Source organism: Phoca vitulina, unplaced genomic scaffold, assembly GCF_004348235.1.
Source record: "Phoca vitulina isolate PV1807 unplaced genomic scaffold, GSC_HSeal_1.0 scaffold53, whole genome shotgun sequence".
NCBI lineage: Eukaryota > Metazoa > Chordata > Mammalia > Carnivora > Phocidae > Phoca > Phoca vitulina.
This window is the reverse complement of record NW_022589756.1, coordinates 8,853,486-8,880,651: the sequence shown is the minus strand read 5'-3', so window position 1 is coordinate 8,880,651 and position 27,166 is coordinate 8,853,486. Positions and strand designations below refer to the sequence as shown.

Sequence of the window (27,166 nt, the reverse complement as noted above, 5' to 3'; positions counted from 1 at the left end):
CCTGCCACACTAAGAATCTTATACATTTTATTGGGGCATGGAGTATCTCCTGGTGAGCTATAACTATTGATGGCAACATATGTATGCATGTATACTCAGGGGTGTTGGTACAGAGAAAAGTTCACAAGCCGTGTAAGGGCTAGGTTTCTCATTTATTTTAAAAGATGATCTTAGAATTCCTTCAGCTTATAAATTGTTTAATGTCTTATATTTGCACAAAGTCAGTTGTAAAGAACACAGTGGCATAAACACATCTCGATGAAAGGTTATATAAAAGACCAAGGAGTTTTGGTCAACCCAGTGAAATGACAGAATAATAAGAAGCAACATTTTTGTGTTAAGAGAGAGGTTAGAAATAATCTAGTTAAGTCTCCTCATTTGTCAGGTGAAGAAATTTGAGGCCCAAAGAATTTAGGGATTTGTTTGGACTAATAACAAATTAGAGGCAAAGTTAGAACTAATACTTTATGCCTAGAACTAATGCTTTATATTGGATACTGTGGTACACAGCCCAGCAATAAAATCTGATTTTTTAAGCTAAAAATAAATTTCTACTTTGGAAAACAATTTGGTAATTTCTTATAAAATTAAACATATATAGCCCAGCAATGTCACTCTTAAGTATTTACTGAAGAGAATTGAAATCATATGCCCTACAAAAACCTATATGTGAATGTCTATAACAGCTTTTTTAATATTCAGCAAAAACTGGAAACAACAACCCAAATGTCTATCAGTTTGTGAATGGATAAGCAAACTCTGGTACATCCATACATTGGAATACTTCTTAGCAATGAAAGGAATGAACTATTGATAGCAACAAAAAGGATGAACCTCAAAAGCATTATGCTCATAAAATATGAAATTTCTGATTTCTTTGCATCCTTGCCAGTGCTTGTCAGTCTTTAATTTTGACCCTTCTACTAAGAGTATAGTGGTATCCTATTGTGGTTTTAATTTGTATTTCTCTAAGGACTAATTAATGTTTAGCATCTTTTCATTTGAATATATTTAAAGTTGTAAGAATTCTGCCTTTAAGTTCTTTATGAGATATGTGTTTTGCAAATATATTCTACCAGTCTGAGTTATCTTACATTTTCTGAAGAATGTCTTTTGAAGGACAATTTGTTTAATCTAAGAAATTTTTCCTAACTTAAAGCACAAAGATTTTCCTCTGTTTTTCTAGATTTGCCCTGTCTAGTACAGTATCCACCAGCTGCATATGGCTTTTTTTTTTTTAATTTAGCATATGGCTTTTTTTTTTTTTTTTAAGATTTTATTTATTTATTTGAGAGAGAAACAGCATGAGAGGGGAGAGGGTCAGAGGGAGAAGCAGGCTCCCCGCTGAGCCAGGAGCCCGATGTGGGACTCAATCCCAGGATTCCGGGATCATGACCTGAGCCGAAGGCAGTCGCTCAACCAACTGAGCCACCCAGGCACCCAGCATATGGCTTTTAAACACAGTGTTACTAGTATGACTAAGGAACTGAATTTAATTTTTTTTTAAGATTTTATTTATTTGAGAGAGAGAGAACGAGCAGGGGAGGGGCAGAGGGAGAAGCAGAGTCCCCGCTGAGCAGGGAGCCTGATGTGGGGCTCAATCCCAGAACCCTGAGATCATGACCTGAGTTGAAGGCAGACACTTAACCGACTGAGCCACCCCAGGTGCCTCAGGAACTGAATTTTAAATAGTATTTTATTTTGTTTTAAAGATTTTACTTTTTATTGAGAGAGAGAGCGTGCAGGCACAGGAGCTGGGGAAAGGGCAGAAAGAGAATGAGAGAGAATCTCAAGCAGACTCCCTGCTGAGCGCAGAGCCCATAGCATGAGACCATGACCTGAGCTGAAATCAAGAGTCGGACACTTAACCGACTGAGCCACCCAGGTGCCCCAAATGGTATTTTATTTTAATTAAACTTTAAAAGTTGATACTTGATTCAGTTATTGAGAAAATTTTTAATGTGTTTGGAAGAACTTGGGTATGTGGATCTACTTTTTCAACTAAGTTTTATGCAATCTAAATGCATATGAAGTATTTCAGATGAAAATTTAACATCTGAATTGAAATATGCTGCAAGTATAGCATCCACACTAGGTTTTGAAGACTTAGTACCATGAAAGTAATGTAAAAATGTCTCATTAATATTTTTATATAAATTATATGTTGAAATGAAAATTTAAAAATATTTGGGTTAAATGAAATATATTACTAAAATTAATTTTACCTGTTCCTTTTACTGTTTTAAATTAGCTCCTAGAAAATTAAAAATTATGTATGTGGCATGCATTGTATTTCTGTTGCATGTACGTTTCCAGAGGTTTTGTTTTAGCTCTTCCTTTTAGTTCTATAACCCATAGGTTTTCTTCTAGTATATTAGTAGAATGATTTAAGAGAAGGCATTTAAAACTTGTGCTACTTTGAGAGCAAATTCAGTCTGTTACTAACTGTGTGATCTTGGGCCTTGACAGTCGAGTTGGTATCAATACTACTTACTTTATTCGGTTGTTGGGAAAGAGCTAATTAAATACTGGGTAGAAAATATTTGTCAGTAATTCTTATTGTTAGTGAAGGTAATTCATACAATGAAATTTCCAGTTGCTGTTCCTTCCTAAGCTAGGGTCTAATTTTATTATTAGAATTCCTTTTCAAGTGTCAGCATTAATGTGTATTTTTATGAATATGTATATTTTATAAATATAGCTATTGTGTTAATATAACATTTCTGCTAATTAGATGATGACCAACATGATTTGAAAAATTTTTTGTAAAATTATAAAACCTTGCCGAATCTTGTTAGAGAAGTGTTTTGCCAAACTTCCTAAGAGTAGGAAAGCATCAAGGAGTTCACTGACGGTACTAATGTAATCTCAAAATTTTAGACTAAAAATGTGGGAGTTGTCTTTGTTTCTTTCCTACCCCTGCCAAAGGCCATATCTTGTTGAATCATCCTTCTCAAGAGGTAACATTCTCATTTATTCCATTTCCATTGCCATGTCAGCAGTTTTAAGTCTTGTTTACTTTTACATCAGGACATGTATATCAAAATGAAAATTATGGACCATTATCACTAGTCAGCACAGTTCCTTAAAAATTAACAAATGTATCTAGCAAATGGTATACTAATCCTAAAATATTTATCCATTATGATCTCTTGAATTTTATTTTTGTACCATGAAACTTTTGTTATAAGGAAAATAGCACTACAGATTTTGACAATAGCAGGAAAGGTATAGTTACATAATTCCAATGTCTGAGGAAGTGTCTGATAACAATACAAAAAAAACCCCAAAAAACCAAACACCTTAGTATTCGTTACTAACATTAAATAGATGTTAATAATGTGCCCTTTTTTTGTAATCAGATCTCCCCTCCCATCCCCTTTTTAAAGACATAAGTTATATCAAAAGCTAAGATCACCAACCTTCACTTTTCCTCCCTCTTCCTAGGTTACTGCTTTCCTCAAGTTGATGTGTATCATACGTGTACATGCTTCTATTAGTTTAGTATATGTTATAGTATGTATTCAATATTATTAGGTATTGCCAAATTATTCTCCAGTCACACCAATTTATACTCCATTTTTACTATATTTTCTTCAATACTTAGTATCATCAGTCTGTTTGCTCATTATTGTTTTATTTTGCATTTCCCTGATTCTAGTGATTTTGAGCTTTTTATATCTACATTTATTGCCCACTCTTGTTTCCTCATTTGAGTTTTAAAATCTTTTTTGTTGTTGATTTGTATGAGTTTTTAATACTGAATGCGTTAATAGTGCTTTTTTAGTAACATGTATTGGAAATATCTTCTCCCAGTCTCTGGCTTGTGTTTTCACTCTTTAATGGTATCCTTTGAATATTTTCATTTTAAACTACTATAGTCAAGTTCCTTAATCTGTTAATGGTTTGTACTTTTTTGTCTCTTAAGAAATTCTCCACTACCCCAGGGTAATAAAGTATTTATCCCTTTTTTAATTATTCAGTAAAAGTTTTAAAGTTTTTGCCTTCATATCTTCAGTATTTAAATCATCTGGAATTAAGTTTTGTGTATGATGTAAAATCTTTTTTTTTCAAATGGATTGCAAACTTCCCCAGCACCATAAATTGAAAATGCCACTTTTATCATATGTCAGGCCCTGAGGTATGTGTATGTGTGTCTCTTTTCTGGACTGTTTATTTCTATTTCACTGGTCCATTAGCTATCACTCCATTAGTATAACATCCAGCTGTTAATTACATTACAGTAAGTTATAATGTCAGAAAATTTAATTCTTCTCAATCATTGGTCTTTAATATTTTCCTAGGTAATCTTAGCCCTTGACTCTTCCATACGATTCTTAAATTTTATAAAAAGTAGGTTAATGAGAATTGCTATTTTTTGCAAGAGTTTATTTTCCTTTCCAGTTAATATTATCTTTAAGTAGAGTTTTATAATTTTTTTGGTAAACATTTTACACTTCTTTTTGACTTTTATGGTGCATTTAATTTTTTGCCATATAAATGGTATTCTAATTTTTAACTCATTACTTTTACTAATTGTTGCTGGCATATAAGAACTCAGTTAATTTTGGTACATTGAGGGGCGCCTGGGTGGCTCAGTTGGTTAGGTGTCTGCCTTCGGCTCGGGTCATGATCCCAGGGCCCTGGGATTGAGCCCTGCATCAGGCTCCCAGCTTGGCGGGAGACCTGCTTCTTCCTCTCCCTCTGCTGTTCCCCCTGCTTGTGTGCTCTCTCTCTGTCAAATAAATAAATAAAATCTTTAAAAAAAATTTTTTTTGGTACATTGATTTTTGTGTCCAGCAACCTTGAGGAATGCTCTTATTAACTGTAAGTTTGTTTTTAGAATGTCTTCTAATTATATCAATTGTGAGCAATGACTGTTTTTATTTCTCCATTCCTAATTATCTTTTTTACTTTTCTTGCCATATTGCATTATATAGCATTTCCAGGTATAGTGTTAAATTTAAGCAGTCATAGTGAGTATCCTTGTTTTGTTCTTGACTTTAAGGAAATAGTTTCACATACTTCATCATTAACTGTGACGTAGGATTTGGTTAGGAACCTTTTATCAAATTAAAGAAATACCTTCCATTTATAGTTTGGTAAGAGTTTTTGCCTAGAATCAATGTTGTGTTTTTCAAATACATTTTCTGAATCTATTGAGATTTGTTTTTTCCTATATTCATTTATGTGTGAATTATACTAATAGGTTTTCTGATGTTGTACCAGGAAGCAAAACCATTAGACAAAAATCCATTGGCTAAAAGTTTTGTTTTGTTTTGTTTTAATGTTGTATTTGAATCAGAAACAACCTAAGTTACTTCTTTATTCCACTACCAGGGAGAAAAGCAAACTGAACCTGTTTTCTCTTTGCTCATAGATCTCCATGAGTTAGTTAAATAGACCAAGGAGAAAAAGGAAAAAATTGGTGATACCATTTATAACTTATTTCATTAACACTATTGCCTATAAAAAGCAGTTCCTTTATGGTGCTATGTAATTCTCTCAAACAATATTAAAGAGCTTTAGGTATTAACTCAACCTAGAGGTTATAGGTTATATTAAAGATAATTAAAAGTAGTTCAGCAAAACTATAGTGAGAGAATCCTATCACTTTTTTTTAATGCAAGAGAAAACCCACCAAAAGAAAATCATTGCTATGATGGATTATAGACCAATTTAATAATTTAATTTACTTGGGACCTTTGCTTTATCTTACATTAGCTAGCTAACTAATTTTCTTTGGTCACGACCAGATTATAAATTCAGTCTACGTTCTTATCAATTCAAAGTATGGCCTTTTCGAGCACATCATTTTAGAGCACATAACAAAAAACTTTTTTTTTATCCTCTCTGATGATCCCTTTTTGTGTGTGTAGCATGGAATGCCATGGTAGTTAAGAGTATTCTTTCTGGATCTCACTGTCCTGGATTCAGTCCTGGTACAGCTCTTAGAGCTTTGGGACCATGTGGAAATTTCATAATATCTATGTCTCATTTTCTCCATTTGTAAGATAAGAATACACTTCCTACCTAATAACATTTTTAGGAAGATTAAAGGAATTAAATGTAAAGTTCTTGCAGAGTGCCTGACACTACATAAACAACATATCATAATAACTGTGTATATTATAATTATTTTTAAATAAGACGAGGGAATAGGAGAATATATATGATATTTTGGTCCATGCTTCTTTCTACAAAAGACAGATTTATTCCCCAAAGCCAGTTCACTATAATTCAGTTTGCCATGACCAAAGTGCCTAGTTTAACAAATGTACTAATTTACTAAATCTTTTGTTTTATGAAGTTTACAGCAATTCATATTGCCTTTGAAGTTTTGTGAGGTTAAGTTGACTGGTCGTCATTTTGTCTTCATAACAGATTTTAAAGTATTAGAATTGCTGAAACCTGAGGTCATGATATGAGTCTTTTTAGTAATATATTTAATATTCACAAACACGTATTTTAAAATCAGTAAACCAAAACCCCTAAGGACTATGTACCTCAGTGAAAGGAGTGCTAGAAAAGTATCATTCACTTGCTCAAGAGGTCGGTAAGGAAGATTGTCTCTGCAAGGAGCTTGAGCCAATGCATTGAGAGTGTTAAAAGTCAAATTTATTAGCTCCTTTATATAGTTATAGATATTCGAGCTGAGAAATCAACATAAAAATTGATCTAAAGATGGTAATATTTCTGGGGACCTGCCCCAACCCATTCTGCATAGAATTCCCATAGATATAGCTCCACTGAAGATGGTCTTCCAAAATTTTAAAACAACAACAAATGAAATTCACTGTGAGACTCAGCAGGTGTAGCAAGACTCCCAAGAACTTCAGAAAATTGTATAATCTGATGGGGAGCCTAAAATTAATATGTCAAAGTGATTAAAGACAAATATGGAGATATCAAACCTAGAAAGGAAGAAAATGCTATTTTTTAAGATTTATTTATTAAATTTATTTTTAAGTAATTTCTGTGCCCAACGTGAGGCTCAAACTCACAACCCCGAGACAAGAGTTGCATGCTCTACTGAGTGAACCAGCCAGATGCACCCAAGATGCTATTTCTTTTTTTTAAGATTTTTTATTTATTTTAAACTTGACAGAAAGAGAGAGCAGGAGCAAGCACAAGCTGGGGGGAGAAGCAGGCTCCCCACTGAGCAGGGAGCCCAATGTGGGACTCGATCCCAGGACCCTGAGATCATGACCTGAGCCGAAAGCAGACACTTAACTGACGGAGCCACCCAGGCGCCCAAGATGCTATTTTTTAAAAAAGAACCTCTAGGGATGCCAAGGTAGCTCAGTCAGTTAAGTGTCTGACTCTTGGTTTTCGCTCAGGTCATGATCTCAGGGTTGTGAGATTGAGCCCCATGTCAGGCTCCACGCTCAGCACAGAGTCTGCTTAAGAGCCCCTCCCTCTCCCCCTTCCTCTCCCCCCCCCCCCACACTCTTTCTCTCTCTCTCAAAAAAAAAAAAAAAAAAAAAAAAAGACCTGTTAAAAAGAGAACTTCTAGAAATGAAAAACAGACACTGCAAAGAAAATTTCAGCAGAGGAGTTAAATAGCAGATTTGACACCACTGAAGAAAGAACTAGCAAACCATAAGATAGAGCTGAGGAAAGTATCCAGAATTCACAGAGCTCAAAAAGCAAAATACTAAAGGATAATTTAGTCACAGAGATGGAGAGTAAAATGAAACATTACAACATACACTTAATAGGCATTTCACTAGTGGAAACTAGAAAGAATGGGAAAGAGACAATATTCAAAATCATAACAGCTGGCAGGTTTTTTACAATTATGAAAGACAAACCCTTGTATGTTAGAAGCATAAATCAGAAAGAAAGTTATACCTTTGTAAATTTTAATGAAAGATCAGAACACTAATGGCAAAGAAAAGAATTTAATTGCAACCTGTAATGGAACACCAGTTAAACTGGCAGCAGATTTCTCATCAGCAATAATAGATGCCAGAAGACAAGTTGAATATTTATGTCCTTAGTGTTCTGAGGTAATTTGCTACCCTGTAATTCTACTTTCATCACTGTTGAGGAATAAAGTTAAAATTAAGAAATTTCCAGACCAGTAATGACTAAGAGTTTACTTTCTGAACACCATCACCGAAGGTATACTAAAGGATGTTATTTCAGGAAGAAGGGAGTTGAACCCGAAAGGAAGAGATAAGCAAAAAAAAAGGATTGGTGACCAAAGATCAGTTAAAATGTTGGTAAATAATCATTAACTGTGAAAAATAGTGTAAAATCATTGACTCAAGAGTACTATTGTTAAGACATATCTTTTATTTACACAGCATCAAGGAAGAACAAAACAACAATGAGAATTAAACCATGACACGGTGCTTTAATGATGGCACTGATCATTACGTTAATCTGTTAAACTAAATTCCCTTTCCTTTGAAATTTCTTTTATCTAGTCAAAGGAATTTGGCAGTTGCCTTCACGTGAATTGCTTTGAATGTGATAGGGAATCCTTTTATACATATCTTAGTTACAGGACCTAGCAAAGCTTCATTAACTTGTGGATAGCTTCCAGAGTAGAAAAAATTCAATAACTAAAATTCAATAAATCAAGAAATAACAGTATAACCACATTACTGAGAAATACAGAGGTAACTAGAAGAAATAGCTAGAAGAGTCAAAAGTAGTTACCTTTCAGAATGGGACTATGAGATTTTTTATAGCTTATAAAACTATTTGATTCATTGTAAACTGTGTATGTGTGAAACTTCACTTAAAATACCACATGAGACAATGATTCACTAAAGGAAAAATTGGTACAGCTATATTATTTAGAAATAAATGTAGAAATAGATTTTAAGCAAAGAGGAGCATTACATAGTGATAAAAGAAACCATTCACTAGTAATAATACTCTTATTTACTTAGCAGTGAAGCTTCAAAATATATAAAGCAACATTTGACAAAATTAGAAATTGACAAGTTTTTCTCTCCTAAGACTCAAGTAAGTATAAGAGAATGGGAGATTTAAATAAGATAATAAAGTTAATCTATTCTGTATACACAATTAGATTATGTCTTTTCAATTTTCATTGATAATTGGGTCATTTGTAAAAAAAAATCAACTATTTACAGTGCACAGAGTCATAAAGCAAGTTTCAATAAAGATGCAAAAATTAATGTACAAATTCTATTCTCTGACCATAATAAAATTAGAAGTCAGTAACCAAAAGATAATCATTACCACCTGTATATTTGGAGATTAAACCAAACACACTTCTAAGCAGTTTGTGGCTCACAAAAGAAATCACAATGGAAATTACATAGTATTTAGAAATGCATACATTGAAAACACAATATAAACTTGTAAAACGCATCCAGAGCATCACTTAGAGGGCTATTTGTAGCCTGCATGCAGATTTTAATCAGCTACACATTCAACTGCAGGAATTTTTAAAATGTAGCAATTTAAAAAACAGAACAATAAAACAGCAAAAATTAAATAGAAATTGAAAAGCAAAAACTTACTTATTGATAACTGGATAGTTACTTATGAACTAAAGGAAGAAAATATTTTAAATTGTAAAGGAAGAAAAAAAATTAATAGAAGAGAAAATACTGCATTGCTCCTGGCTCAGAGAAATGTTACTGTATAATAAAAAAGGCAGGGGTGCCTGGGTGGCTCAGTCAGTTAAGCGTCTTTCAGCTCAGGTGATCCTAGGGTCCTGGGATCGAGCCCTGTGTGGGGCTCCCTGCTCAGCGGGGAGTCTACTTCTCCCTTTCTCTCTGCCCCTCCCCCAGCTTGTGCTCTCTATCTCTCTCTCTCTCTCAAATGAATAAATAATCTTTAAAAAAATATTTTTAGGGGCGCCTGGGTGGCTCAGTCATTAAGTGTCTGCCTTCGACTCAGGTCATCATCCCAGAGTCCTGGGATCGAGCCCCGCTTCAGGCTCCCTGCTTAGTGGGAAGCCTGCTTCTCCCTCTCCCACTCCCCCTGCTTGTGTTCCCTCTCTCGCTGTGTGTCTCTCTCTGACAAATAAATAAATAAAATCTTTAAAAAATATATTTTTTGAAAAATGGCAGCATTCCCTAAATTAATATATAGATTGAATGTAGCCTCCATTGACACCATTGGGAAAACATGTCTTTAGAACTGAAGTCTAGTCAATCTAACTTACTTGAAAATATTGCAAAGTATAAAAGTTACAGCATTGGGAGTAAAAATGAAAAACAAGCCCCGTGGACAAAATAGAGACTTCAAAAATATAATCTGTTGGGGTGCCTGGGTGGCTCAGTCAATTAAGCGTCTGCCTTCGGCTCAGGTCATGATCCCAGGATCCTGGGATTGAGCCCCGCATTGGGCTCCCTGCTCAGCGGGAAGCCTGCTTCTCCCTCTCCCACTCCCCCTGCTTATGTTCTCTCTCTCTCTGTGTCTCTCTCTGTCAAATAAATAAAATCTTTAAAATATATATATATGTATATATGTATATATATATAATCTGTTACAAGACTTGGAGGTGTAAGTTACAAACCAAGAATAACTTAGAGGTGAAAGGAATCACCTTTCATGAATTTTGCTAGGGCATTGAGGAAAATGGACTTATGTTTTTGTCCCAGTTATGGATAAGAGATTAATTTAGGACTATTTACGAAAACAGTATTTTCAGAGATCAGTTAAGTTTGTTACCATAATAGCTATTCTCCTGAAATGTGTCCATATCAAAAGGAAAGCAGCAAAGAAAGAATGGGTAGTTGTTAAATTTATGCATGTTTTGAGTCATGAGCGTTTGTTATACTAATTTTGCTTACTTGTATGTTTGAAATTTTCTATAATTTTTTAATTAAAGTAAAAGAATGGGAAAGATATATAGTATGTTTAACTGAAAAAATTTTTATCCAAAAATACAATGCTTATATATGTCAAACATATATATAAGTTTCGTAACCACATTCCATTTATTCGGTAGAAAAAGGAGATCAACAGGCAGACAAAGGAAATGTTGATAATAAATCATTACACAGAAGAACCTGCAGCTTTGTTATTAGTTAGGAATAAATTTAACATGAAAGCCTTGCTGTGTATTTATTAAACTAGAAAAAAATTATAAAACCTTACGTTGGCTAGACTACTCACTTCTGTACTCAGTAGTGTGACTGTGTCTTCCTAGAGGGAAAACTAGCAATAGACAGTATTTATAAAATCGTTCACTCACTTAACCTAGTCTGTGGGATACGCAAGTGTCTAAGACATTAGTGAATGCTACTAAAGAATAGAATTACTTCTCTAAAATGCTGTAAACTTAGGTGGCCCCCCAGTATAGGTGGCCTTTTTGGCCCCTTGATATTTCTGTAACAACTAGCAGTGAACACATATTACAGGTCAGGCACTGTTTCCATCATTCAGACCTCCCAACTTCAGGAGGGTAGTTTCTATTACTTCATCTTACAGATGGGGGAACTCAGTCTTTGCAAAGGGAAGTGATTTTCCCCACATCACACATTAATAATGAGCTCACTCAGGATTTGAGCCCAGGCAATCTTCAAACCCCCTGCTTTTTAAATCATTTCTCCAAACTCCCTCTCAAAATGAAAGCCATGTATCAAGTAGTTGACTTTCCTGTGTAGGGCCATTTAATTGCTTCAAGATAGCTACTACTAACATTACAGCTTCATTTTAGTATAGATTCTAGACGGCTTTGACCATAATGCTGATGGGAATAAGCAGTGAAACAGATCTTCTGATATATAACTGATGACATTGTAAATAGGTACAGCCTTTTTTGGAAAGCATTTTGGCAGCATATTTCAAGAGCCATAAAATGCTCATGTTTTTTGACCTAGTTAATGCCACTTCTGGGAATCCTCTAAAGAAATAGTCTAATATGGAAAAAGCCGTAAGCACTAAAGTGATCACCACAGCTATGTTTGTATTAGAGCAACTGGAAGCAACCCTAAATGTTCTCAATAAAGGAATGATTAAACACACCATGGTATATTTACTTAGGCAGCCAATAAAAATGAAGTGTGATGCAACATAGACAAAGAAAACACAGTCATCTTGAGCTTTCAAAGCAGCACACAGCTGTATCTGAACTAAAATTACAGCTTTTACAAATATGAAAAAAGATGGAGGGGCACTTGAATGGCTCAGTCGGTTAAGCTCCTGCCTTTGGCTCAGGTCATGATCCTGGGGTCCTGGGATCAAGCCCTGCATCCGGCTCCCTGTTCATCGGGGAGCCTGCTTCTCCCTCTGCCCCTCACCCCGCTCATACTCTCTCTCGCTCTTTCTCAAATAAATAAAATCTTTAAAAAAGAAGATGGAATAGAACAATGTTGCGGGTGATAGTTTTCTTTCTGCTGTTTTTCAAGCTTTTTGTAAAATAGATTTATTCCTAATTTTAAGATTTAAGTCACATGATTACTTACTGTTTTTGTGCATTCATCTCGTAACCCTCACTAGATTATAAGCTGCATGTTTAAAAAGAGCATAGCTGGACACAGGCAAACTTCGAGCACCTTGCAGGTGCCTCATTTACTGGTTGCATGAACCTCGGCCAGTCAGTCAGTCTCAGTTGACTCATTTGACTCATGAAGTGAGCAGTGCAATTTGCAAAACATGAGTGGAATCTTTGGAGTCGGGACCTTGCTGTGTGTCTTTGGCTGTTAGACAGGTGGCTCCAACTTTGTAAAGCTCAATTTCCTCATCCATAAAAACAGAGCTAGTGAGATCAAGGTCTGGCGCTCCTTTAGTAGAGGCTCTGAAAATGTTCCTTCCATGCAGGTACAGCCCTTATAAAGTGTTCCTCACCTTTCTTTATCCTTGCATGACAAGAGCAAATCTAAAGTCTTCAGCTAACTTCTTTTGAGCAGCAGCTTTTACATGACGATCTTCTGGCATAACTTGTTATCTCTAATTTAGAGTTAAGGATGAAGAAAAGCTTTGTCATTCAGTGTGGCTTGAAAAATTTTCAGTTTTGTTTTAATCTTTTTTTCCCATATAAAAATATAGTAAATGGTCATTGTCAAACATTTGGAAAATACAGAAAGCTGGAAGAAGAAAATTATATCATAATCTTTCCACTTAGAAGTAACCATTACACATTTCATTTTATTTCCTTTTAATTTTTTCTGAATATCTGATTTTTTTAAAGGAGAAATGTAGGAAAGCTCTTATTAGAACATTTGTTATTTTGGGGGCAAGTTTAATATGATATTTTGTGTTTGTTTTGAGATAGTTTACCTTCAATAATTGATTCTTATATAGGGAGAAAGACCCAGCTAGCAATAAGGAACCAGATGGAGGATGGGGGTAGGGATATCTCTGTCTTAATTAGTAGGACAGTTTTTTCTGTAATTCTGATACCTGTCGAAGAATGAACTTACGTAAAGTTGAATTACCCAAATCATGCTTCCTGGACTTTTTTTTAGGACAATTACAATTTTAAATAACTTGTGATGTTTTCTTTGCAAGTTATCTTGTACCGTTTCAGACCATGAGTTGTGAATTTTGGTTTGGAAAATATAGTCATCATACATAAACTTGGAATAAAGAAAAAGCTTACAGAATAACCACAATTTCTTGGCGCTGGTCCTTATCATTTTTAGAACATGCAGTTTTAAAAAATCATCAGTCCCTGTAATATCCTCTGGAGAAAAGGAGGAAATTTATCCAGTGACAGAACCAACAGAGCAGCAAATACCTAGAAAGACAGCCTGAGCTACTGTGGCCATGTGGGGCCAGGCATTGATGTCACATTACACTGACTTGTGTTGGACTTGTACTTAAATCAGAAAGAGAGAATGTACTTGTTGAGGGATTGAGAGCATCGATCCCTCTATTTTCTGGGCTTTGCTGTTCAAGGGAGGCTTCTACAGGATGACTTTAAAAATGGGGGAAAAGGTTTTTTCCCTCTTTCATTTCTTTTCTTCAGAGCAGCAACAGAATTATGAAAGGTGACAGGGTACATCCCATATAAATAATTCTCAGTGTGGCATATCTGTCATCCCCACTACATCGAGGAGGACATGAGAAATGTTCGAGGTCAGTGTATTGTCTTGCCTCATCACTCTCCTTTGAATATGCCACTGTGGCTTGTGCCCCTTTGACTTCTGAGGTCTGCCGCCACAGGCAAGAGACTCTTGATTGGTTGGGAGTAGGTGTCCCTCACTCCTGCCTAAGTATCTGCACATCAGGGAAGTCATTGTCCTTTTGAGTCATTTCTTCTGACAAGGATGGGCCATAACTCCTTACTGATACTTGGCTTATTAACCCTTTCCAGTCACTTCCTCTTTGAGGAAAATCCCTTGACCTCTTCACAGAAGAAAACCTAACCTATAACACCGTTTGAGGATCCAGCTTAGAACTTAATTGACCTCTACAGCTTTAGGCAGTACTTAGGTACAATGGGATAGTGGGGATTTGGAAGTGTCATGTGAGAGGGGGGCAAATGACTAAACCCTGTAAACTTTCTACTTGGAATAACTTTGGTCCCTCCAAAACTGTGCTTGCCTGAGATAGAACTTGGTGTCCTATGAAAAATTATGACCTGAGACTTTTGAACTGCTGAGGGAAGTAGTATCTAGAAGCTGCATAGAAAGTTAGCTGAATTTACATGCTCTTTTATAAGAGAAGATGATCGGTTCCACTTAATTCACTGTACTTTTTAGACTTTTTCTGTAATTGATTATTGATAAAAATGATTTAATTTTTTTCAGTATTGCCTGTCAGGGCACCCGACCTTACCGTGCAATGTGCTCAAATTCAAATCAACTACCATTATGTTGGACTGTGGACTGGACATGACTTCCACTCTCAATTTCCTTCCTTTGCCACTTGTTCAAAGGTATGTGCTGCTGTATCTGGGACAAAATGAGCTTTAGTTTGCTGAAAAATTGTACCGATTAGCGTAAAGATTACCAGTACCTTGTGTGTTGTCCTTAGTTTACTTTGTTCCCTTAAAAATGTTCTTCATCAGAATTATTTCCTTTGACTGGGTTGATGGAAAGTGTTGTATTGATTTATTGATTGACTTCTTTATTATAACTTCTTCTGAGCATCTGTAAAATGTCCCTGCAACTGCTCCGTGCAAGTGAGGTCATGTATATTTCATCTTTCTTGCTAATTCATGTAAGAGCTGATAAATGGTCAACTGATGAACCCAAGAATTGGATTTTAGAATCATTTAATTGCCTTTGCAGGGACTTGACATCACAGAGCCTGACATTTCTTTTTGATAGGTATCTATGTGTTATTTTCATAATAGTCAGCTATAGATATCATAGAATCATATATGAAGCCAAAGTCCTTGTCTTAAAGCAGATAGATTACCCGAAGTCTGTAGTCACCACTGTTTACTCTTACTATGACTTTGGCTAAGAAATCGGTTTCCCAGCTTGCTGCTAATTGAAAACAGCAATTTATAAGAGAGGTGGGTAACTTACAGAAGCAAATATATTCCCAGTAACAAAAAGTGATATCACATAGGAGAGACAGAAAAGCTATCTAAAGCAGATTTAAGAGCTTAAAAGCATAGCAACCTGGGCAAACCATCTAATATATCTCATTCATTCCTGAAGACATCACTGTGTGCAATGATTATTCATAATGATAATCTTCTAGAAAAAGTATAATTAAAACTCAACCTTTGATTTTTTTTTTTTTCTGAGATAAGGGATACAATAAGGTGAAGGGGACAGAGAGAATTCAGAGATAATTCCAGATTACATTTTATGCAAAGCTGATAAAATTCAGTTATAGTCCTACCCAACACTTAGAAATACATTTATTATCCACAGATATTATCTTTCTATTTATCTATCTATATATATTTACAATTGCTTCAGAAACTATAGGTATCACATATATTTCTGTAAAAAATGATTAACAGGTTATTTCTTACTAAAATAGCCTGATATTTTTATTGTCTCTTTCCCCCCAGAGATTACAATGTTCATTTATTTGGTGTTTATTAAGAATCTGCACTGTGCCGGACCAGGGGATACAGACATGAATAAGACAACTTTCCTTTCTTCATGGAGCTTATAGTCTGTTGGGGAGAAAGTATTCTACAGTTGAAGATTTCATTATACTTGTGTTAAGAGAACAACTACATACTTGTGATAATTACTAAAAAGCTTAAAAATAAGGTATTATGAGAGCTTCCAAAAGGGGGCCTACACACACTGCAAGGTCATGAGTTATCTTGCTGCTCCAGTCCTGAATTGGGCAGACAATTCTAGCTGCATATTTTCCCTTTCCTGCTCATTCTTGTCTTTACCTAATTCTGTGTTCTCACAGCCCTGACTCAGCATTGGAATCCACTTCCACTCTCTTCCCCTTATCATTGTTCTTCTTTCAGAGGGAGATTATGCTAGTGGGATGATTGGCAGCCCATATATAGTTCCTTACAAAAAGTATTTTCTGTTGCTCAGGCCAGAAACCTTGGAGATAACACTTGGCTAAAATAGTACCCCCAGTCCCTCCCTAACCACTCATCCTGCTTTATTTTTCTTCATAGCATTTATCCTTACATTATATATACATATTTAGTTTATGTATTATCTATCTTCTCCACTAAAAGTTTTATAAGGGCAGGGATTTTTTTGTTCTCCACTGAATCCCCAGTGCCTAAAATAGTTCTTGGCATGTAGTAGCTACTCAGTAAAGATTTGTCATATGAATGAATCCTTTTATCTTCTCTGGATTCCAACCCTTATTGAGAGCAATTTTGCTATTAATTGTAATCTTTCTTTTATCTTGAACCTTTCCATCTTGATTCAGTTCTTCTCATTTAACTATGCTCAGTTACTTCTAACTTAATATTTAAAAAATTTTTTTAACCTTCTCTCGACTCCACTTTCCCCTTCAGCATTACTAACTCCTCTCCAGTCTATGCTTTGCCCATATCACCTACCGGAACACTGCCCGCCAGAGTCACAGATAACTTCTGTATCACTAGAGGTATGGTTGTCAGTTCTCATCCCACTTGGCCATTTGGCAGAACTGCCCTCCAGGATCATGCATTCCTGGTTTTCCTCTTTTCTAACTCTTCCTCTTCTCTCTAAGATACTTGGGAGATTTGTCTTTCTCTAACAACAGTCACATACCAGAATTCTTCAATATCCAGTGCTTGGCCATCAGAGTCTCCACCAAGGCAATTTCCTAAGTGCTCAGGGCTCTGATAACCATCTAAACAATAAGCTACAAATGTGTATCTTTAGTTAATAATTCTCTTCTGAGTTCCAAATTCATATACACAAAACACCTACTGAGTTTCTTTCTCTCCTTGGATGTGGCTTTGAAGGCACTTCAAAACTCAGCATGCCCCAAACTGAGTCCATGAGTAGACTTCATTCAGAAGAGGAGAGAAAACCCTCCCAGACCTGGTTTTCTCCACAGTACCCTATCTTAGTGACTGGCATGCTGATATGAAAGCCAGAAAACTGGGAGTTAACTTAGATATGCCACTCTTTCTCATTGCCCATATCCAATCTTTCATGAAGCCTTGTTATTTTTACCTTCCAAACACTCTAGAATCCAGTCACTTCTCTTTAGTCCTGCTGTAGGCATGACCATCTTTATAGGCATTACTGTCAAGGCCTCCTAGTCAGTTTCTTCAGTTCTGACCTTGCCCTCGTCTGAATCCAGAGCCATTTTTGTGTAACTTTTTTATTTTGAAATCATTTCAGATTTACAGAAAAGTTGCAAGAATAGTACAGACAACTCCCAATTACCCTTGTTAATATTTTATCACATGTACTTTATCATTTTCTCTTGATACGTATGCATACAATTTTTTCTGACCCATTTGAAGGATACAGACAGGATGCTCCTTTACCACCTAAATACTTGCGGGCCTGTTTGCTAAGAAAAAGGAAATCATTTTACATAACCACATTATAATAATCAAAATCAGTGAATCAAAATAGCTCACACTGACACTATGCTAGTATCTAAGCTGTATACCTTTTTCATATTTCCTAGGTTACACCAATTCATATTTCACTATAATGCGTTTTATAGCAAAAAAGAATAGCAATACTGGTCCAGGATCCAGTCCAGATCACACATTGCATTTAGTTGTCCTGTCTTTAGTTTCCATTAATCTGGAAGAGTTTCACAGTCTGTCTTTATGACCTTGTCATTTTTAGCAGTATGGGCTAATTATTTTATATAACATCTTTCAGTTTCGGTTTGTCTGATGTATCCTCATGTTTAGGTTGGGGTTATTTTGATAGGAATACCACACAAATAGTGGCATATATTATCAGAGTGCACATTTTCTTCAGAATCATATTTTAGAAATACATATCTAATCTTGTCTCTCACCTGTTTAAAACCTTTCAGTAGTTTACATTGCTCTTACGATAAATACCAAGTTCATCTTGGTATATTATGGTTTATGCCTACCCCTCCAGTATCTCACTTTTTTTTTCCTTTCAGTTTCAAAGAAATCCTATCTCCTGCCTGGGTGCAGTCACACAAATTTTTCCTTCAGCCATAAAGGCTCTTTTCCCCCTCCCCCATCCCTCCTTCCCTTAGCCTACTTATCAAGAGCCTTTATGCCTCCAGTTTCTATATAGGAAGGACATAGAGGTAGCGTTCTGGTTGGATGAGGGGGGAGAGTGTAAGTGGGCCTCTTCTTGAAGCTTCATTTGAATAACCTTTTATGTAAGATGTCCATACCAAAGACTGGTCAGAATGACTGAAGGAAAGTATGCACTTTGTAGCTGTCTTTCTCTGTTCCCTCCAAACCCTGCCCTTTGACTCAGTTTCCCCTTTAATCTAGAACTGTCCAGATCTCACCTCAATCATCATAGACCCAGGAAAGTCTTTTGATGCTGCCTTGACCAGTCCCTCTTTAGGGAACTTTGTACTAGACTGCATCATCATTTTTAACGACTGCATCATCATTTTTAACTGTCTTTGTGTGATTACTCAGGACAGGTATGTTTTGTTCATGGTCACAGCACCAGTAGCTGCATGCCTGACACATAAATAGAGATTCATTACTGAATGAGTGAAAGTGAACAGCTCATTCTCCTCCAGCACTATTACCACATGTTGAGGCTGTTCCCTCCCTGTGCCCTCTTTATGGAAACACCTTCTCTGCCCTCACCTCCTAACTGCTATTCCCAGCTCTCCCACAACACCCTACGCTGGCAAAGGTGCCCTTTTTGTGTGAACCCATAACACTTCTGCTTACCCCATCATAGCTTTTATTTTATTCTGTTGTAATTGCTGTTGACCATCTCCCTGTACTAAAGTGCACACTCCTGAAACTCAAGGATTATTTTATGTACTGTCATAGCCTTGCACTTTGTATACTTTGTTCAGAGTAAGCTTTTATAAATATTTTTTGAATAAATGTAGTCATACCTCTTACATTCTTTTCTGATTATAAAAGTAATGCATTTCAACCTTCAGTAGGAAGGTGGAAAAATGAAAAGTAAAAGGAGAAAATGAGTTGCATATCATGTTCGTTCTACCTTTCACTATTTTTTTTTTTTTTACCTTTCACTATTTTTTTAGGCAATAGATTACTTTTAAATGCCTTAGGTTATTTATTTACTTATGGGAATGTTTTACCTATTTTTTTAAAAAATAAATAAGTGGAGGGGATTAAGAGGTATAGGTATAAGTCGCAGAGATGAATAGTACAGCATAAGGAATATAGTTATTAATATTGTAATAATGTATGGTGACATCCGGTGACTACAGTTTCCGTAGTGAGCATTTAGTAATGTATAAAACTGCCAAATCAATATGTTGTATACCTAAATCTAATATATCTCTGTCAACTATACTTCAATAATATAAAATAAATAGCAGATCTTGTATACATGTGTTTTTTGACTATAACATTTTTAATGGCATTTTTTTCCTAAGAAATTATTGTTAAATAGGAGATGGAAAGATGTTTCATCAATAATCATAATTTTTCTATTATCTTCACCTCCCCTATTTTATTAAAGTAGATTTCTGTAGAGACTTCTGTCTCTTATTTTAAAAAATTCACAGAGTCAGAGGCGCCCGGGTGGCACAGTCAGCTGAGCGTCCAACTTTTGGTTTCGACTCAAGTCATGATCTTAGGGTCGTGAGATCAAGCCCTGCGTCAGCTCCACACTGGATGTGGAGCCTGCTTAAGATTCTTTCTCTCCCTCTCCTTTTGCCCCTCCACACCCGACATGCACATGCACGCTCATGTGCTCTCTCTCTCTCTAAAAAAAAAAATGTACACGTCAAATTCTGTAATAATTAAAAGCAACATAATAAATCCCTTCCCCTTTGGTAGCTTAAAGTATACTGACTCTATGATTTAGTCATTAACCGAGTGGAACTCAGTAACCAAATGTTTTTATCTCTGTAGTCAGCATCCCTTTGCCATTTGGTGACACATTTCTGTGGCACTTCACCTTTGGCACTATTGTTATAACATGGTCATTGCTCTTTGAGCAATCAGTCCCATCTACTGGCAATTTCTCAAATCCAGAATAACTACAGGTGTTTTATAGAAGGCTTTGATGTTATTAAAACAGGGTTTAGGGTGCCTGGGTGGCTCAGTCATTGAGCATCTGCCTTCGGCTCAGGTCATGATCCCAGGGTCCTGGGATCAAGCCCCGCATCCAGCTCCCTGCTGCGAGGGAAGCCTGCTTCTCCCTCTCCCACTCCCCCTGCTTGTGTTCCCTCTCTCGCTGTGTGTCTCTCTGTCAAAAAGACAAAAAATAAAATCTTTAAAAAAAGAAAAAAGCGTTTAACAGGAGTTAAAACTACGGTATCTGAGGGGCTCCTGACTGGTTCAGTTGGAGGAGCATGTGACTCTTCATCTCAGGGTTGTAATTTTGAGCCCCACATTGGCTGTAGAGATTACTTAAAAATAAAATCTTAAAAAAAAAACAAACCTACAGCATCTGAAAACTTTACTTTTTAAAAAATTATTATCTGATAAGCAGTGTACCATTCTAGTCATTTGTTGTAGACAACTAACTGAATCAGTCGTCTGTAATTTGAAGGCTGATTTGTGTGTGTGTGATGGGGAACAGACAGAATACATGTCCTGTGATCCAGGTCTCTTCATAAAGGGAAGTGGATATTTACAGCCTTCCTTTAGAGAGTTAGTGTGCATGAAATGAGAACAGTATTCACATTGTTTTGTCATACTTTCATTTGAGTGCTTGGTTTTTTAATTTGATCTGACAGTAAATATATTTTTCAACAAGTCTAGAAGTGAAAACATACATGTAACTATGAAATGAGATGGGAATTAAACAGCTAATGATAGAATATTTTTCTGAGACAACTCCCAAAGTTTAAAAAACAAGCCTATCAGGTATAGTTTATACAAACCAAATTTATTCTGCTACTAGTAATTTTCGTTCCCAAGTGTGAAATCCAAAATTCTCACTTTTTGATAAATAAAAGCAAAATATAAACAGAAAGTAGAGGCAAGGGGCATATGGGACTTCATTATCCTTACATTCTTACAACTTTTCTGTAAGTTTGGAATTATGTCAAAATTAAAAGTTATCCCCAAATTCTTATTTTTTTCTAAAATTAGATGAATGTATATTTTACTCAAGTTTTTAACATTTCCAGGAAGATTGGAAAATATTCACAATATTTTTGTTTCTATTTGACTTTCATACCCTTTCACCTAACTACAAAATCTAAACTTGATAAAACTATTTTGGCAAGAGGATGAGGGACTGTATACTAATTTGATTTCTAATATAGAGTCTTTTAGTCTCATGCTATTACTTTGCCCTTAATTTTTACTTTACAGACTAATTTTGGGATGAAGTGCTAACATCCTCTTGCCATCCAACTTGTACTTCAGATGTGCTTTTCTTCACATAACACCTTGGTCATTAAGTTTTTCTTTTTATCAGCATTTTTCCCCTACGTTATTTGCATTTTCATCCTTCAGCATAATTCTTCTAGTCAACTAATAGCACACACTCAAATCCTGAGTTTACCGGGAGTGAATGATTTCTGAATCTAGACTTTTTCACATATATGTGAAATTAGCCTCATCTTCTAGAAATTATTCACCTACATATGCTGTCATTTTGTAATACTTAGGAAGACTAGGTTCATTTTCCAGAATTGGAAACCCAAGCCACAGGTGAGAAGTGACAAATATATTTATAAGCGGTGAATCTGGAATGTGGACTTGACTGGAATTCAGGTATTTTTATTTGCAGTGAATTCAGGCTGATAGGCAGCTAAGTGTTCTTGTCAAAGCACCTGACCCCGCTGAGTCTGTTTTCTCATCCACAATATGATGATCCGGTTCAGCCCTCCCCTCAGGCTTGTTGTCAAGCACAAGCAAGGTGAAGTCAGGGGCAGTCACTGGAACCAAACTATAAAATGTTTTAGTGTCTAATCTTTCTTTTTTCTCTTTATTATTCCATGTAGGAGTCTTTTAATTTTCCCAATTTAGCGCTAAACGACTTGGCTTTTTAATGTTCCGTTGCCACATAATTATTAAGCTTGTTACAACATGGTTATTTTTCATCTTTTCGATTAGTATTTTGGGTGGACATTGCTGCCAGTAATTTCAAACTGTTTTTAACTTTATGGAGATGATACAGTCACCATGAAATCACTGAGGGCTATAATCTATTTAGGATAATTTAATCTTTTGTTTTGCAGTCCCAGGCTGTCTAATCTTCCTGGCTGGTCCCTAAAGGATGGAAATGCTTTCTTGGACAAGGTAATAATAACTGAGGCATATCTACACCCAGTCAAAAGCCATCTTGTCATACCAGAGCCACCCTATAGTAATGTGATGGATGGGGTCATTTTTTTCCCTTTGTATTCTCTGAAAAATCCCAAGATCCATATAGGGTCTTCAGTACGTGGTGATTATTTTTACGAGCCTTTTAGGGAATCTCAGTGTTCAGATTCAGGTCCAATTTGCTCATGTGTAAAAATCTAAGAACTTCTGCTGCAAATACATTTTATCACCACAGAAAGAAAACTTATTTTTAGCATTGCAATGAGGGTTTCAAAGGTAATGCCTATAGAGAGTTCCATCCAGTTCGTTCTATTTTCAGGCTGTACTGACTCCATGACTGGAAGGAGTAAAACTTTTTAAAAACAACTTTAAAATCCTCAAGAATATGAGTTTTAAACTGCTTCTGTCAGCAGTTAGGTAAGGTAGGGCTTTGAGAAAAGTTTGGTTCTTACTCTTTGGGTGAGGAGAGGCCATGGAAGGAGGGCATTGTCATTATCTGATCAGTTCGCTCTGGCTGCCATGTGTAGAACAGACTGCAAAGCCAGTGTTTAACTTCCCAGGCAATGTGTTCTTGGGGGAATGGGAGGGAAAACGTGTTCTTGGGTAAATTTAAATAGAGGGCCTTCTAAACTATGAACTATCATCTTATTCCAACCTTTCCTGGTAGCCTAGAATGGACAGCCTTATATAGGTCATGAAAAAAGAGCACAGTTCTAGGAATCTAGGATTTGGGGTTCTATTCTGACTTTAATCACTGACTAGGCCTACAGTAAATGACATAAATAAATTTTCTTCCGAGGCTGTTAGATTTTTGACATTAGATTCTCTTCACAGTAATTCCTTCTTCAGATCAGTTTTTAGGCAGTTAATTTACAAATCAGAGACCAAAGGTACAAAAATGTTAAAACTATCATCTAGTTACATTTTCTACTAAAAAAAATCAGAGGTAAAGGAAGGTTAAAAACTGTAAAGCTCATGCATGCCATTCTTAGTCCTCCAAATCATCCTTCCTCACTCAAATTTCACTATTGAAAAACAAGAAATTTAAAGATCCTTAAAAAGAATCATCCGCATAAGGCATCTCCTTCTTGTAATAGGTATTATTAAATAAAGAGATGCTCTTTTTACAGAATTAATTTCTGTAACTGCACCCCAACCTCCAGTGCAGGTCAAATGCATAATTTGAAGCCAGATTTCCCTCCTAGCTAACTGTAAAATTATGTGACATTCAGGAACCTGTGCACCTGATTTCAGCCTAACTCTCCTGCTGGTTGTAAATCATTGTTCCCTGAGAAAGGCTCAGAAGCATCCCATTACCAGTGCATTGTGAGCGAAAATGACTTGCATGTGTATGTGGGAGCATTTCATTAGAAGGGAGTGGTGAATAAAATACAGGGACACTGTAAGTGCGTGGAATGGCAAATATGCTTCTCCAGGCCAGGAAGGATTGAGCGCCTCAGAGGAGGCGTTGTCATGTGAGGTGGACATGCCCTGATGTGTAGCATTATGGGGAAGAAGATTACATAGCCAATTTAAGACCAGGCAGGACTTTGAAATTTCCCATGATTTGTCTTTAATCGTATTTAGCCTCATCCTAAGGGAGTTGGGAGTCCTCTCCCATTAAACATAATTGCTCATTTGTTTTTTGCTAGCAGGTACATTGTAATTAAGAACTGTTTTCAGTCTGTTTTTGGCTCCGTCTTTCACTGTTTAAATGGTAGTCCTATAAGGAGAGGAACCGGTTTATTACAGTGGAAGGCAAGGGGAGGAAGTCTTCCGTCAGGTTCTGATATGAGACTTGTAAAATTCAAAAGGAAAATCACACAGAGTTAATACCCTAATTTCAGATAAAGATTGAGAGCACAACCATGCAGACTCTAATATATAAAGACACATATATAGGACTATGTAGAAATACATGTTCAGTGATTAATGAAAACATGATGGACAAAATTCTAATGGTATTTTTCTTTTTCTGGAAAGAGCAAACTGTCAACCAAACACTGACTTTTACTGGTTTCCATATAAAGTCATAGAAAACTTTAACCTAGATGAGCCAAAAAATCCTCCACAGATTTCAGTGTAAAGTATGAGCGAGGGAAGACAGCAACTCCAATGGCCTTCTGGAGGCATTGTAGCAGCCCCTGTTGGTGGCCCTCTCGTGCCTCTTCTCTGCATTGCTCTCTCATAATTTCAGCCGCCAATACCTGTATGAGTCTGCCAGAGAGTTTTTTCCCTGAAGCTGCACAAAATGTAGGAGTTGCCATGTAAATATCCCGGATCACTTGCCTCTGAGGATGGTGACTCCAAGGTGTATGTTTTACACCATTTCTTAGAGTTCCCCATGGGAATAAGTCCCAGCTGTGCACAGTGGTGTGTAGCTCAGTAACATATCCATTGTCAGCCCCCTTCCTTTCCCTTTATCACTTGCCCGTCCTCCTGCTCTTTTTTCAGTACTTCTCTGTTAGCTCGTACTTACCCTTTTCTCGAGGTCTGTTGGTGAGGGAATCCAAACTAAGACATATTAAATATGGTAGGTCATGAGCAGAGTGGGGAATTGTAGTATATTCTCTTTCTATATAAGTATACTTTTTTCTTTTGAATGAATACATTTGGTTTACAACCCCAAATAAATTGTATGCTCCGCAAGGACAAAGATTATGCTCACAGAGGTGAGGGCGATGGTGGTGACTTAATCCCTACCCTGTACTCTTCATCTCCCTCCTTGTTTGCCCCCTGCCCCTCAACCATTGGTAGGAGGAGAAAGAGGCTGTAAGTCTAGGGCCAGGACTCCCAAGCTGATTGCATAACAAAATCACTAGAGGTGCTTGGCCTCATCCCCAGATTTCTGATCCCTTGGGTCTTAGATGACCCAGGAATCTTTACTTCCATCAGTATTCCCAGATTATTCTGATATTGCTGGTATGGGCTATATAACTATTACTTGGAAAGCACTGCATCATGAGTTAGAAAGCAGCATATGTCCACACATGCCTTGAAGAGGCATCAGGAAATGTACATTCAAATTCTGAGTTAGCCACCAACCAGCGTTTTTTATCCTGAATAAGACACTTAGCCTCCCTGAACCTAAACAGGAAAACAGTTGGCCTGAGTAGCCTTCCGGCTGCCTTCCAACTCTCTAGAGGTCTGTGATTCTTCATGGAAAGTTTGGTTTGGGGATGAAGTTTCTTTGGTGCTGTATCTGTTGGGTATCTCTTCCTAGAATTTTTTACTTTTTGTTCCTTTTAGGAGCTAAAAGAGTGCTCAGGTCACGTATTTGTGGATTCTGTGCCTGAATTCTGCCTGCCAGAGGTAAGATGAAAGTGATTCTTACTGTAGAAACAAAGCATATCTCTCAAAATGAAGTCAAGAAATAATTTTAAGGGGCTTATTAGCTTTCTGTTTTCAAATTGAATCTGTTATTCCGGGCACATTATTATACAGCTAAAATATAATCATTTAGGAGCTTTTTATATTATCTGTAAGAAATTTAACTCTCCTTTTTGTATTCCTTGCTCTTTCTGTAATCCCCACTGACACTTTGTACCAGGGCATAGTTTTGAGCAAGGTACAGAAAGAACTCAAGCCTTTCAGTTTTGTAATTACATGCCTGTATCAGATTAGCCATACTTTTTGTAGTCTTGTTTACAGTGGGTAATTGGGAATTGCTGTTATTCAGACAATACAGTAAACTGTAAAAATTCTTGCTGACTTTAAATATCATATCAAATACTGCTTGAAATTCACAGATTCTGAATTGAGCCATGGATACCTATTGCTTACATATTATTATCCCAGTGAGACTTGTTATAAGAGTTTGGAGCCAGTTTTATCATTTTAAAGGAAATGAGGATGAATTTCCATTCATTTTAAGGCAGCTAATCTCAGCTGACAATCCTGATCTCTACAGCGGCATAGATGGCATTCTCAACAGCCAGATAAAGTATAGGGAGGCCAGTAGCTAGTCCCAGGTTCCTGAGGAAATCAACAAGAGAGGCTACCATCCTGTTCTTTCCATGCACCCAGTGGATTACAGTGCATGTGGGAGATACTTTCACAGTTCAATCCCAAAAGAAAATCTGGAGTACTTTTTCCCTTATTTTTGTACTCTCTTCCTGCCTCTCTTTCCGTCTCAACACTTTCTTTGATACTTTGTAGATAAACTTTTTTTCTTTGAAGTATGTGTATGTGCCCTTTTGGGATAGTGGAAGGAAAGAGAAGAAGATACAGTAATTGAAGGTGGCAGTTAAGGGAACAAGTTTGAGATAAAGTAGTAAGAATAAGGGTGAAGGTAAAGAGTTACCAGGAGTCCTGAGCTCTTCCTAACTGCTATTCAAATCTTTTGTCAACTTCATTTGTCATTTAGGAATTGGTGGGGCAGGTCCCCATCTGTTCAAAGATTCCTAATCCCAAGTGCTACATTTATTTTCAGTTTTCTACATATGGCAT

At 36.4% G+C, this 27,166-nt stretch overlaps 1 protein-coding gene across 1 annotated transcript in view; it reads left to right on the top strand.

Annotated features, from left to right (window-relative positions):
- Window positions 1-27,166, top strand: part of INTS9 (integrator complex subunit 9) — a 104,550-nt gene that overhangs the window by 18,427 nt on the left and 58,957 nt on the right. The window contains exons 2-4 of the mRNA XM_032389006.1: window positions 14,694-14,821; window positions 22,633-22,693; window positions 25,967-26,029. Of these exons, the coding sequence (XP_032244897.1) occupies window positions 14,694-14,821; window positions 22,633-22,693; window positions 25,967-26,029 (252 nt within the window). The remainder of the gene's footprint in view (window positions 1-14,693; window positions 14,822-22,632; window positions 22,694-25,966; window positions 26,030-27,166) is intronic.